This window comes from Puma concolor, chromosome B4 (assembly GCF_028749965.1).
Source record: "Puma concolor isolate L17-30 chromosome B4, mPumCon1.1.hap2, whole genome shotgun sequence".
NCBI classification, from domain to species: domain Eukaryota; kingdom Metazoa; phylum Chordata; class Mammalia; order Carnivora; family Felidae; genus Puma; species Puma concolor.
In genome coordinates, this window is record NC_141673.1 from 74,172,595 (window position 1) to 74,188,383 (window position 15,789).

A 15,789-nucleotide genomic window follows, 5' to 3' on the forward strand; every position below is an offset into this window, starting at 1 on the left:
AGGCCTAATAGCCACCTATTTCTTAAGCAATTTAGAGTTGAGGGTTTGTTATAGACAGCTGAAAATATTTTAATAGATACAAACTCTCTGCTCAGCTACTTAAATTATTCAACTAAAAGTAATGAATCCTTGTTTCCCTTATCTCCTACTACATTAACCATGCAAGTTGCCAACTTTGGGTGATGTCAACAACCATCTGCTTTCTCTGTATCCAGGCTGGTATGAATTGCAGATAGTTATATAATTATGCCACTTGGTTCTCTGACAAATTTGTTATTTGACCTCAGCTGGTCTCTCAGTTTTGCTAGATGATTCTTTTCCTTTTTTTTTTTTTTAAATCTATCTCCATCTGGATGACTGATGGACATAGCATGAACTAGCACATCAAAATTTGAGCTCTTCCTCCTTTTCTCCAGTCATCTATTTTTAGTAGATGATTCTGTTGGCCATTTCACTAGATGATTCTGTTGCCTAATCTAAATTCTTAGAGTCATGCCAAATCCTCTTTCACATCCCTTATCAAATCATCAGAACATATTGTTGGGTCTTCTTCCAAATAAATCCTGACACTACTTCTCACTTCTACTATGACCACACTAGTCAAAGCTGATTTCATCTCTAGCTTAGACTGTCACCTTTTGGTTTGTAACCATCTCCCTGTTTCTAGAGATTCACAGAGATTTCTGGTCCACCATTTATGAGATTTCTACTTCGTTCCAAAGAACAGATAAAATAAGACTTGTAAAATATACATCTGATCATGCCATTTCCCATCTTAAAATGCTTCAATGGCTTCTCATCACATTTAGAGTAAAATCCAGTCTTTAACCAGGACCTGTAAACCTTGTTATGATTCAGGTTCCAACTACTTCTCCACCATAATTGTGTCTACTCTCCCCACGCCTTGCTCAATCCCAGTAACACTGGTCTCCTTGCTGTTCCTTGAACAGCCAAAGGCACTCCGAGAATAAGGCTTTATATTGTTCCAATAGGAATACTTTTCCTCCAAATAACCACATGGACCTTTCCCTCACCTCATATGGTTCTCTTTTCCAGTGTTATCTCATCAGAGCAAGCTATTCCTCCCACTCATTGAAAATGTAGGTCCTAGCTATCTTCCATCACTATTTACCTACCTTCTTCTGGTTTACTTTCTTCTTCAGGTATTATCACTATCTGTTGTTATATGTTGACTGATTGATCTTGCCTCCTCTCTTTAGAATGTAAGCTCTGGGAGGTTGGCTTAGAGAAAGAAATAAGACCTTCACCCACAGTATTTTATGGAAGATTTTCTCTTGAAATTATCAGAAATTACCAGTAACTTTGTTATGGGATGAATTTTGTCCCTTCAAATTCCCATGTTGAGGCCCTAACCCTCAGTACCTCAGAATGTGACTGTATTCAGAGATAGTCTTTAAAGAGGTAATTAGGGGCGCCTGGGTGGCGCAGTCGGTTGAGCGTCCGACTTCAGCCAGGTCACGATCTCGCGGTCCGTGAGTTTGAGCCCCGCGTCAGGCTCTGGGCTGATGGCTCAGAGCCTGGAGCCTGTTTCCGATTCTGTGTCTCCCTCTCTCTCTGCCCCTCCCCCGTTCATGCTCTGTCTCTCTCTGTCCCAAAAATAAATAAACGTTAAAAAAAAAAAAAAAAGAGGTAATTAAGTTAAAGTAAGGTCATTAGGGTCAGCTCTAATCCAATATGACTGGTGTTCTTATAAGAAGAAAAACTCAGGACACAAACATACAGAGGGAAGACCCCATGAAGATAGGGGGAAGACAGCTGTCTATAATCCAAGGAAGCAAACGCTGCTGACATTTTGACCTCAGACTTCTAGCCTTCAGAGCTGTGAGAAAGTGAATTATTGTTTAAACCACTCAGTCTGTGGAACTTTGTTATGGTAGCTCTAGCAAGGTAATAGACACCTCTAAAATGTCAGATTCAATAAACTTTCTTATTCGTCAACTTTGTCAATCCTCTTTTAACTTCTACAACTTTGAAATAAATTATGTAAATTAGTACTTTTAAAAATATAATTTAACAAAAACAACAACAACAACAACAGAGCACTTGCATACTTAACAGCCAGGCAAAGAAATAACATTGTCACCATCCTATAAGCCTCTTCCTGATTGCCCTCTGCCCCCTCAGAAGGCAACATGGTACTGAATTTGGTGTTAAGCATTTTCTCTTTTGGGGGGAAGTTTTACATGTCACTTACATACCTCTTTAAACATTGCTTCATTATTTTCTGCTTTTGGATTTCACAGAAGTGGACTTAAATCATATCTATTATTCTATGGCTTGTTTGTATGCACTAAATATTTGAAGGTTTTTAAGATGAGAATTCATTATTTTGCACATAAATGAACCATATTGATCTAGCATCAATGACTTTGAAATGCAAACTTGAAAAAATATTTGCTACAAATAGGGTATGAAAATGCTAATTACATTGCTTTACAAAATAAGCATAAAATTTTAAGGAAAATTATTAAAGTTAAACAGAGAAAAAAACATAAACAGAACTTCTTAGAAATAAAAATATAAGTAGCTATTAAACATATTAATGTATTCACCTCAATAGTAGTTAAAAATAAAGGGGCGCCTGGGTGGCTCAGTTGGTTGAGCGTCCAACTTTGGCTCATGTCATGATCTCGCGGTCTGTGAGTTTGAGCCCCACGTTGGGCTCTGTACTGACAGCTCAGAGCCTAGAGCCAGCTTCAGATTCTGTGTCACCCTCTCTCTCTGTCCCTCCCCCACTCATGCTCTGTCTCTCTCTGCCTCAGAAACAAACATCAAAAAAAAAAAAATTAAAAAGAAAATATACAGAATAACTAAATATAGTTGCCACATTGTTATCTGTGATTGTTGGTGATCAAGTGATATTAATCATTATTTTCTATATCTTAGGTAAGTCTCCCTTTTAGATATATTTATAATGCAGCCTCGATAGCTACGGGTTTTCTCGCCCTATATTTTTAATAGTGTTTCTAATATGGATTTCTATATCATGAAATCAATTTAGAAGTTAAGAGCAATTTTACTTCTTTTCTCTAATTTCATTTAACATATCCTAAAAAGCCAGGTTTGGCTGGGTTTTTCTTGTCAGTTTTGATGGTTATCATGCAAAGCTACTTAGTTTTGGAGAAAGTGTGCTACATTTTTTCTTGCATTTGCAGCAGCATTTCTGGTGGTCACTATGTCCTTCTGCCTATCCCTGGGATAAAAAGGTGAGAACTACATTCCGAGATGCTCTTGCCAATGAGAGGCACAGAGAAGGGGTGGGATGTGGAAGGGCCCAGAAAAGCAGAAGCCCCTGCTGCTTTTGCAGCAGTGGGCAGGGCTCTGGGCCTCGATGGTGCCCAAGGTTCCGGTGGTGCCAGTGCCCTCACAGCTTCTCCTGTGGTTCCCTCACTTGGGAGCTGCAGGCAGATGGACCACCAACAGGGGCTCCTTTCCACTGCAATTTCTTATTTTGCTTAAAGCCAGCAGACATTCTAACAACTCTTATGAAAGGTTTTATTCTCTCTTTTAAGAATCTAATTCAATACTTGATTAAAATATCCAGAGATGTTTCATCTTTCCTCAAAGATGAAACCTCTTTCACTGAAAGAAGACAGAAAAGAAAGAACTTCATAGAAAGCTATGGGTTGATCCTATGAGGTAGATTTTATCAGAAACTAGTTCAACTACTATAGCATTGATCAGAGATCCATAATCTATTGATTAAGGTTATTGATAAGTCTAAGGGCTGCTTGTAAAATGGATGAACTGGCTCCCCATCACAGATAGTGTTTGAACTGAGGTTGAGAGAGAAAAAGCCATGAATGTCCTGCAGAGAATTCCAATGCTTGGAAAAGAGGCAAACAAGATGATGTAGACATTTTCCTCCAGCAACTTTATGAATCTTTTTTGCTTTTCTTATCTTTTTTATCACTAAATTTCACATATTTTGATAATTCGTACAGAAAACCTTCTAAAGTGTGCATTTTCTCCCTCTGAAGCATATATAATGTCTCCGTACACATTCTTTAATCATTTGTCCTAGAAAAGGTCTTGTAGTTTGCTTTGCATCTCAGAGGAGTAACAGACTTGTTATCTTATAAAATGATTCTTTCTGGAAGGGAATCTACCTACGCTGATGGGCTGTCAGACTTGCTCTCTTCTTTACCAACTCCCCTTTGCTCCACATCAATATACTGTCTACACTACAACAAAAATGGTCTTTGATCAGGTTGCATCACTCATCTCTGAAAACACACTGATATTCCCCCCAGAATAAAGTGCGGACTTCTGATGGAAGGCTTCAAGGATGGGGCGATGGGAGTTGGAATGAGCGAAAAAATGGTCTGAAATGAGTCTGAGATGCAGTCAAGGCCAGGCCTTTCACGGTGTTTTCCCCTATGCTGTCTCCAGCACAACCCCCACTGCTACTCAACCAGTCACCCTGGCCTCCTTTCAGCTTCTTGAACATGGCGGGCTCTTTCCTGCACTCCCTGCACCTATGACTCTCATTCCTACTTTTGTGGTATGGCTAGTTCCTTTCCTTTAAATTTCATACCAGACATCACCTAGTTAGGGCTTGACCTGATCATCGTATTCAAACCAGTTCTACTTCCTTTATTCTCTAAATTAGCCACTGATTTTTTTCTTATAAATCCTTAAACCTACATAAAAATGGATTTTATTTTTGGTGTTAGTCCTTTATTCTCCTGATAACCTCTAGAATGTAAGCTTCAGGAGGGCTTGTTAATTATTGTAACTAATAACAAAGTAGAATGCCTGACACATTGTAGGTGTTTGGTAGATGTATATTAAATGAATCGATTTTCTGGAGAACAAAAGTATTATGAAAATATGTAATGTTTTAATACTAAGTTTTATTTATCAAAGGAAAAAATTATTTGCACATTCTAATACTAAAGTACAGCCTCATAGACTAAGACCATCCTTCATAAACTAAAATTATTTTGGTTGTAAGTAAATCTTGGAGGATTATTTTTAATTTTTCTTTCTATTCTTATAATGCATTCCACTGGGGAGTTTCCCAACTAAATTATTTCTAAGTCTAAATAAATGAAGAAAATAATATATTTGGACTGTTGTGTAAACTTACTAGTAGCTAAAAGAAACCTTGGAGAAGGTCCAGAAAAACCCGAGTTAGTTTAGATGCAGAAGCGCTATCTTGAAGTCAAATGCAGAGACACACAAAATATTATTTTGTTCAGATAGTTTTCCCTCCATTTCATGATTGTTATGAAAGTAGGAGTGTTATGTACAGCTGGGATGTCAGAAAAGGTTTTAAGTGGACAGTCATAATTCCAAGTTAGTGAAAGGAATCTATACTTTAGAGGCAATTAAAAATTTCTTAATGCTTTATTTATTTTTGAGACAGAGAGAAAGAGAGACAGAGCATGAGTGGGGGAGGGGCAGAGAAGGAGACAGAATCTGAAGCAGGGTCTAGGCTCTGAGCTGTAACCACAGAGCCCAATGAGGGGGCTCAAACCCACGAACCATGAGATCATGACCTGAACCAAAGTTGGATGCTCAACCTACTGAGTCACCCAGGCACTCCAAGGTAATTTAAAATGTAAGCTGTTTGTCAGCCTAGAAATACAAAGGCTGGATTGGTCCACTTGAACTCTCAAATTGATCCCACACAGAACTTAACAAAGGAAGACAAACTATTTGGCTACTTCAAAATAGTTGGAGAGATAGCCTTTCCTAAATAATAATATTTGATTATGCCATAATCACAAATACAAGCTTTTAAAGTTATGATGATGAACTTATAAGAATGGCATTCAACTCTCATATGCTATACCATTCCAATTTCTCATCTTAGTATATAATTTATTCATGGCAATCTATTTGTCCCAAATAATGCAGGACATTTACAACGTTACAGATTGGGGGGGGGGTCACTAAATTATATAGTAGCCTATCATTAAAGAAGGCAAGATACAGTAATTCTAAGCCCATCATGTATACTACCCTCTCCTCCTGTTATATGGACTACTGTACAAGATTAGTTGCTCAAAATAATTTTGGATTTTGAAATTCTTACACTGAAACAGTGATGAAATCAATATAACATTTTAATTTCATAATGTATGAATTAAATCTAAACATCCCAACTACCTTCTTGTTCCTTTTACAATGTACTAATAACTTAGGTAGTAGAGAAGGGGGCATGTGAGTAACAGAGTTAACATCTAAAGATTGTATCTAGAGAACAGTTTCCTAGTCCTTCCTCTGCTGCTAGTGGAAAGATAAGGACAAAGTGAGAAAACAAAATGCGTTTTTCATCAGTGTTTAAGTCAGTGGCTTTGGTTATATAGTTTAACTTTGTAACTTAGAAGTTGCCAAAAGTAGTAGGTTAAATTTTGAGTTTGCATCATCTATGGCAACATCGGAATAAACTACAGATTTATTAGGAGATACAAAATCAACAAGATGAATATACAGCAACTTTAAATCAAATGGAAAAGATGTCTTGTTCTTTTAGAACCTACCATAGACCTGACTGACCACTGTCCTCTTTCCAGGACAGACCGTTATCATCTTCTAATCATTCTATAATGATCACCTTGTAATTCTACTCCTTAAATCTTTCTTCCCTACTATATACATTTTCCACAATCACCAAAGTGATTTTTCAAGTATAAACAACTGATCCTGTTATTCCTACCTCCTTGAAGTTTTCAAATGATTATGGATTGCCCTTAGGAAGAAGTCTGGCCTCTAAAATGCCCTTAAAAGTCTTCTTTGATTTGACTAAGGTATCTTTTACTAAAACTAAAAAGAAAAATAAAAGCTCAAAATATGCACATTCACACATAAATAAGGAAATACGTACTTCTCCGTGGATATTTATTTATGGCCACAGATCCTTGATAATCTATATTCTAAAATTTATAGTGAATATGTAACAAGCCAAACTAGCTTATTAAAATTTACATTCAAAGTATTTTGTAACTATTAGCACATTCTTAATTTAACTACTAATGATATACAAAAACAAAAGATTCTTAAGAGACAATATAGAATTTCTTAGAGATAGTACATTCTTGATGAAACATTTGTGGTGTTCCATTTGCCTAGATGTGAACTGTAAACATCTAATGGGGAATAACGTATTAAGACAGCAGTACCAGTGTTCAGGTCAGAGAGAAGCAGAGATACAAGTTACCATGTCAAATAAATTTTCTAGACTATCTCTCATATGAAGTCTTAAGCTTTGTAAGAACCAAACTGTGAATTAGCACATGGCATAATACAAACCATGTGCCTAAGGGAGAGAAGTGTATCAACATTCTGGAAATATAAATCGTAATTTAAGTTATCCAAGTTATTCTTATAACTAAATTTTACTCTATGCAGAAATAGTAACTTCATTTAGCAAGTATTTGTTAAAACCCTGTTTTGTGCCAGATGTGTCCCCGAAGTACCGGGGATTCAAAGGTTGAAGAAGTCAGATAAGAGCTTGTTCCCATGGAGATTTACATTCAAGTAAGGATGGAGATAGATGATAAACAGCATAAATTAATACATGAGGTAATTTTGAGTAGTTATAAATATTATGAATAAAATAAAAGAGTGATGTGATAAGATATAGAAGTAGAGTAGGGGCTATCTTAAATTGGTGGTCATACAAGTCTCCTCTGAGGAGGTGACATCCGAGTAGAAACAAAAATGACAAAAATGAACCTGCCATGCCAAGATTCAGAGAATTCAGGCAGCAGCCGGAACAAGTAAAGATGTTTCAAAGTAAGGGTAACATTGATGTATGTTCACGAAGAGAAAGAAGGTCATGGAACAAAGATGAAATCACTTAATCGAGACAAGAGAGTTTGGCCAGATTATTATAGAGCACTACAGGCCATGGTAAGGAGTTTAGATTTTATCCTGTGGGAAGTCTTTTTAAAAGGAGAGTTGCATGATTTGATTTAAGTATAAAAAGATCCCTCTGGCAGCTGCATAGGAAATGGACTGTACAAGGCCAAAATTGGAAGCCAAGAAAATTGTTAGAGTCACAGTAGGGCCATCAAGGGGTGACAGTGATGTGGAAGAAGAGGGATATGATATATATATATATATACACATATATATAAGATGAGATATATATATATATATATATATATATAGTAGCACATTTTAAATATATGAACTGTGGGGGCACCTGGTGGTTCAGTTGGTTGAGTATCTGACTGTGACTCAGGTTATGATCTCATGGTTCATGAGTTCAAGCCCCACAACAGGCTCTGTGCTGATAGATCCACTGTCCCCTCTTGCTCTGCCCTGACCTCGCTCATGTTCTCTCTCTCTCTCTCTCTCTCTCAAAAATAAACATTAGAAAAAAAATATATATATATATGAACTGTGCCTGGACATAATGTAGGCATTTCATGTATATTTCTTGAATGAATAAATAAATGAATGAATACATGAATAGCATAATGCTTATATAAACATTAAAACATAGCAATGTACTCTATTCCTGGCATCATATTTTAGTCATGAAAACAGAAACAAAGGAAAGTATGAGGAGTCTTTTACATTCACAAGAAACCCTAAAATTTTCATTTACATTCACATGCTTCTTTCATTACAAATAAGGTAAACAATTTGCAAATGAATCTAACTTAAGAAAATTTTAGAATGGGACGACGCACCAAACATCTGACATTTCCTACTGTTAATTGTGGAGTTTCTTCATAGAGTCATGGCTAGAATAAGAAATAAATAACAGAAATTCTGCCTTAATAAGAACATTCCCGTTAGTTGGCAGAAAAAGGAAATTATTCACTTGAGGTTTCTAAAAATAGCTTGCTCTGTGCCTTCTGTACGCGGGCTGTTCACACTAGTGTCAGGGTGTGCCCGTGGTGTGCAGCATGGGGTCTCTGCCACCTCCCAAGAACCGATTGTTAATTATTTAGAAAATTGATGAGCAAGTGGTTAAAAATATTGTTATTAAAATTGAAATTATTTAAATTTCTTAAGTAAATGAGGAAGTTTAAAACAATGTAGTAAATTCTCAAAACTCATCACTTCCTAATTCCTTACTGCATTTTTAATAATAGTCTTTGAATGTTTATTTATTTTTGAGAGAGACAGAACACAAATGGAGGGGAGGGGGCAGAGAGAGAGGGAGACACGATCTGAAGCGGGGTACAGGCTCTGAGTGTCAGTACAGAGCCCGACACGGGGATCAAACTCACTGACTCTGAGATCATGACCTGAGCTGAAGTCAGACGCTGAACGGACTGAGTCACCCAGGCGCCCCTGTTCTGGCATTACAAAAAATTTTTATCAGTTTATTTTGAGAGAGAAAGAGAGGGGGATAGAGAGAATCTTAAGCAGGCTTTGTGCACAGAGCCCAATGTGGGGCTCAAACCCACAAACTGAGATCATGACCTGAGCCAAAACTCAAGTTGGATGCTTAACCGACTGAGCTACCCACGTGCCCCTATGTTACTGCATTTTAATATCATCAATGCTCTTGAGGTTATTCCTCTGCATCTGTGTGGTGGCTACCACCACATATGCATAATGGTGTGCTGCTCAGCATTTCATCATAGCTCCACATTTAGTGATGTCATGTGGGAAGTTTGAAATCAGACATGATGGAAATATTTACACCACAGAAATTAGCAAACTATAAAGCCAGGGCTTCCCCTCACCCTAAGACAGTCTAGGTTTGTTTAACATCTACCTGCACATCACTAGTTATCACTATGCTGAGGCAGTTCACTGCTACGGCATCTCCAGCTACAAACTTCTGTAGTTTCAACCCCAGAAGCTTTTGGGTTTTGCTTCACATCAGCGATGAAAAATGAAGGGTAAGGAAATAAAGAGAGCAGCAGTGGGGTATGGCAGGCTTCTTAACAAGGAAGGTTGGTTTTCAAATCGATTTACTGGGTTCTTTTGCACTTTACTACCCTCAAAATAAAGTGCTCATTTCCCTCTGATTTCCTTTGTGGAACAGCCCTGCTGAGTGTGAAACCACTCAAAGTGTGTGCTAGCAAAGTTCAGAAATTAGAAAATATTTAAAAAATAAAAACATGCCATCTTGTCCTATCATTAGTAATGACTAAAAGGAAAACTAATGTTGGGGCAATGCAATGGGAAATGCACTCATATACAATGACAACAGGAAAATAAATAAATATATTTTAATTTGGCAATATAAAAGTAAAATACTTTATCAAATTATTTCAATTTAACCCGCAGAAAGATTAATTTATAAAAATGTATTCAAAATAGAATTATTTATTATAGTGGAAACCAAAATGGGTAGATACATCTTATACATTTGAGAGAATATGTATAATTTTAAGTGAAATTTACAACATTTTGAATGACATGGGGACTGTTTGTGTAACATGATTCATAAAAGTAGGATATACCATTATACATTCAACAGAAGCAAAAATGCAAAATTATATATAAATATAAATATATAAATAATAAATATATAATTTATAAGATATTATATATTGTAAATATATTATATATAATATATAATAATTATATAATTTATATAAAATATAAATATATAAATATACATACACACACACATACTGAACACTAATTGTAGCTAATTTAGAGTGTTTGGAATATGACTATTTTTTATTTTCAAATTTTGGCAATTTACAAATTTTCTAAAGAAACACAATAATAATGTCTAAACAAAAAAAAAATCAACATAAATTAAATGCATGGGAAAACCTATTTAAACAATTTGCAAATAAATCCAAACTTAAATGAGAAAATTCTAGAATGGCACTATTCACCAAATACATTAATCTATTTAGCTATAAATTATCGTTTTTTTCTAAATCAGTGATCCCTGTCTTTAATTTAGCATCTTGCAGTGTTTCAGAGACTCATAAAGCTCTCAAATTAACATCATTTAATTCATTATAATTAATCTATAGCATGCAGGATGAGAAAAAAGTATCAAAATTTAAATAATAGTGTTGTACAAGTCCACACAAGAGATGAAGTCACTGCCTCAAGTATTTATTTTGGATTTCCCAGTGCTGTGAGAAATACAGTTTGCAGAATAAGGACACAAACGCTGAGACACAGAGAGAGATAGTAAAGGAAGGAGCTTCCATCTAGTTATAGTGTCTTTCTATTACTATATTAATATACATAGGACAAAGAAAAAGGAGTTAGAAAAGTATTAATAGTAGTCTAGTGAATTTCTTTTTTTTAAATTTTTTTTTAATGTTTACTTATTTTTGAGACAGAGACAGACAGAACATGAACCAGGGAGGGTAAGAGAGAGAGGGAGACACAGAATCTGAAACAGGCTCCAGGCTCTGAGCTGCCAGCACAGAGCCCAATGCGGGGCTCGAACTCATGAGCTGTGAGATCATGACCTGAGCCAAAGTCACAGGCTCAACTGACTGAGCCACCCAGGCACCCCGTGAATTTATTTTTGATAAATTTCGGATATTAGTATTTAATGGTCTATTATTACGTAAAATTTTAATGCATTGTGGTATTTCTTTCCATTGAACTATAGTTGACATACAATGTTACAGGTGTACTACATAGTGATGCAACAAGTCTAGATGTAATGCTAGGCTCACCATAAGTGTGGCTACCATCTGTTACCACACAATGCTATTACCATACCTGCATTATGGTACTTGAATTATGCTTTGTCACCCAGATAGTAATCAAAAAGTATGCAGTATGTTGCAAAGTTACTTTTGTGACTTATAAGGGAAGAAATGCCAAGTTTTAGGACATCCTTGACACTTCAGATTTCCTTGGGAAAACACTGATACTGGTGTGCATACCAATCCTACCTTTACTCTTGAGAATCCATATGGCCTACAAATATACAAGTAATTAATGGAGATGTGTCTTAAATGACTGGCTTACCTGAAATTTTGACTTGAGACACTACTCCATCTCCTCCATCACTGTGTGCACGAACCTCTACAACATACTCTCCATCCCTGGGGATTGGAACTTCTATGGAGTGTTTATGAGTTGAATACAGCTTGCCATCATGCTGGCCATCGGGTCTATAGAGAACCTGAAAAAGTCCCAAAATATGTATATTTAATAAAGTGGTAATAATGAGCCAATGCCAAAACACTAAAACCAAAATAAAAATGCTTAGACTTTTATTAATAATAATAAAAAAAAATCCCAGGAAGCTGTTTAATACTAGCTAGAAAAAATTGTTATTTTTAATTCACAGAAATTGATTTCATCTATTATTTTAGGGTGATCCAAGAGAAAATGCCTTAAGCATCTGACTTTTTTTTTCTGACCTAACATAGAGGCAAAAATGTGTGTGTGTGTGTGTGTGTGTGTGTGTGTGTGTGTGTGTGTGTGTATGTGTTTTATGGAATAGGTATAAAAATGAGGGCTCTTTGAACATTTTGAAGTAGTCTTAAAAAAATGCTCAGAATTAAATTTTTTAATATTATTCCCAAAGTCTGGTATCCAATAAAAAATGTGTGATAGAATATATGGAAATAATCTTTTTTTGGTTCATTTATGGTATGCAACTCAATATACCCAAGTTTACTGTGTGCCAGGCAACACTATCTTAATCATTGCCAAACAAAAATGGATTTATGCACTGATTACTTTAACAACTCTATTCTTTAAAGCAGTTATTGTACCTATCTTGCTCACTTGACATAGAATTTTCATAGAATTCACTGAAGATCTTTTCTCATTTCAAAATTTATCACAGTACGATGTCATCTGATTCCTCTATACAGCTAGAATAAGAAAGCTGAAAGGGTTTTGGTGAAATAAACTTCAGTCAAGTCCAAACATTAATCACTCTTTATAGGAATAAAGCCTGTGTGGGGAAAAACCCAGTAATCTCTTACATACCTTATATCCTGTCACTGTAGATTCATTTGATAGTGCTACCACATGATCCCAGGTAATTATATAGCGTGAACCAGATCTTATGGAACTGATGATCCTTGGGGGCTGGCTCGGAGCTGTGGAAAGTAATAATACGCAAGTGACAGCCACCATATCCAACTTGAGTTTTGCAAACTGCCTTGAGTCAGTGATGATAATGATGTGACAACAACAGCTAATTTTGATGAGTGCTTACTACATAACAGGCACTATACTAAGCACTTTATATCCATGGGTTCATTTAATGTACTCTTGACCCTGTGAGGTAGGTAATATAAGTATCTTTTATTCTCTTCTCCTTGTTCTTGGGTTTCTTTCTCCACCAGTCTTTTGTAACTGCTGCTTTTAAAGCCATCAATTATCTCCAGTTGGCCAAATAATGTCATGTTTTATTCTTTTCAGACTTAATATCTTTGTAGCATTCTACAGAATTGACCTTCTAACCCCTTTCTGAATCTCATTCTTTTCTTAAATTCATGATCTCTTAACATCCAGGTGTCCTTCCACCTCTCCGGATGCTCCTTCTCATTAACCATCCTGTGCCAGCTCCTGTCCTCTGCCTAATTTCTAGATGTTGGCATGACCTAGGACTTGATCCTGAGAACCCTTCTCTGATCTATGAATCTTTCCTAAAATTTATATCTGGGTGTATGGCTATAAGAAGTCAAAATTTTATTTCAGGTGTATGCTTTCTCTTGGCCTCTAGACATATGTGTCCAATTGCCTGTATTAGAATCTCTACAAGACTTCTCAAATGTAATCAAGATGGAACATTTGCCATGTTCTCCCAAATCTGCGTCTCTATGGGTCTTTCCCATCTTTGGCAAATGATACAACTGAATCCTCAGTTTCTGAATCAAAAGTACAGTACTCAGTCTTCCATTCCATCCATGCCAACATCCAAATCAGCACCAAGTTGTCAACTCTTTCTGTAGAAAATTTTCCACTTCTCTTTATATCCATTATCACTTAGTTCTGGCCATCATCACTTCTCTCCTTGACATCTAAAACCGTCCCCTAATTGGTTCTTTTGTTTTCACCCCTACTCCACCACCACCCATTGTCCATCCAGAAGCCAGAATGATTTTTTTCAAGCATAAGTTAACTATCCCTCTCTGCCTTAAAATCTCCCAATGGCTCTCAACAGACTTAGAAAAAACTCTAATCCCTAGCAGGACCTACAACTACAAGACTCTTCATATTTCAACACCAGCACACTTCCTCCTTCTCACTTCCAGCCTACATCCTTGCCCAACTGGCCTTTCTACACTTATGGCATACCAAACTATTCCCACCCTTAGGCTTTACCCTAATTACTTTCTCTACCTGAAATCGTCCCCTCCCTGCCAGTTGTCATAGTGGGTCCTTCTTATGATTCATATATTCATATATATATGACTCAAATGGCATCTTATCAAAGAAGCTTATCTTGACCACTCAATTGGAATTCATTTTCCATCCATGTCACTTTATATTTTATTATGTTTATTCATTTTATTGCCCTGTCAACTGATATTATCATTCATATTGATTTGTCAGTTCTTTGTTTTGTTTTGTTTTGTTTTGTTTTGTTTTGTTTTCATGTCCTTCCATTAGGTTGTAAATCTTCTAAGAAGAGGCTCTGGGTCTGGTTGGATCCCTTCTGTATTCTCAATGGCTAGAACAGAGATAGTAGACACATAGCATACTTCTGATGAATAAATGGAAAAAAAGGACAAAGGAATGGACGCTGCTCTTACAAATTAGAAAACTAAGGCTTAAAGGTGGGAGGTAATTTGTCTACTGGCACACATTTAGTAAGAGGAAAATACATATCTGAAGCCCATGGCTGATACTAAAGTCTGGTATCCTATCACCATGTTCAGTTACCTTTCCCCAAGTGAATTTCATAAATTTCCAAACACCAGTAGTATTCATGTCTTTAAATTCTTGCAAATCTCTCTAGAATCTTGAATATGAATTCTATTCTTCTATATATTCAACGTGGGTTCAAGAAGGAGATATCAAAGTGAACCCAGTGAGCTGAGAACGACTAGAAGACTTAAGCAGGATGGGCTGTCTTGTTGTATAAACAACAGAACATATGGTAATAAGAGATGAAACATAATGCTACAACATTTACCTCACATTTGCACTATGCAGTGATGAAGGTTTATATAAAAAAAGTATAGAGAAGAAACAATTTTAATTTTCCATGCTATATGCTATTTATGCAGTCCTATAAAAACAATGTTAAAAATAGTAACAGAGAATACAAATTGATTATCTAGTGATACAAAATTTACAAATGGAGGTTCTGTAATATTATTTCTATAGTGGAACATTAAATGGGTGAAGTCATCCTCCACGTTTTCATCACCTACAATAACTAGCAATGATTTTTTGTTTGTTTTTGTTTTAAACCTCGGATGGCTGTAAAAGATAAAATTTAAAATGGAATGTGCTAAGACTGCTAGGTAGTAAATTTCTCTCAAATGTAACTTGCATCATGACCGAATGGATTGGTAGTTTTTGATGAGTCTAAATGCAAATGTTGACTCACGTGCTTTCTTGGTGAAGGTCTCAATCATGTCACTGGGAGGCCCACACCCTGCGCTATTGCAGGCCCTGACTTCCACAAAGTACTGGGTGTCGGGCAGAAGGTTCTCCAGCCTGGCCGAGTACTCTTGGCTGGTGACTTGAACTCTGTGTGCAGCTGCTTCTTTGTCATGGGCAGCCCAATACCGAATCTGCAAACATTCAAATTGAGGAAGATGTTGTCATGACTCAGTGGTGAAAATCCTTTTCACTTGGCTCTGACACCTATGATGTTGGCTGAGTGTCATATACTCAAATGTTACTTAATGCTACTTATACTTCTATTGGTCTTAGAATATGGCA

The 15,789-nt window shown here is 36.3% G+C and overlaps 1 protein-coding gene across 4 annotated transcripts in view; it reads right to left on the reverse strand.

The window, feature by feature from the left end:
- CNTN1 (contactin 1) overlaps nucleotides 1-15,789 on the reverse strand; it is a 368,487-nt gene that overhangs the window by 31,507 nt on the left and 321,191 nt on the right. For all 4 annotated transcript variants that reach the window (XM_086713642.1, XM_086713644.1, XM_086713643.1 and 1 more), the window contains 3 exons: nucleotides 15,452-15,638; nucleotides 12,874-12,986; nucleotides 11,899-12,055 (listed from right to left, as the gene is read on the reverse strand). In XM_086713642.1, the coding sequence (XP_086569768.1) occupies nucleotides 11,899-12,055; nucleotides 12,874-12,986; nucleotides 15,452-15,638 (457 nt within the window). The remainder of the gene's footprint in view (nucleotides 1-11,898; nucleotides 12,056-12,873; nucleotides 12,987-15,451; nucleotides 15,639-15,789) is intronic.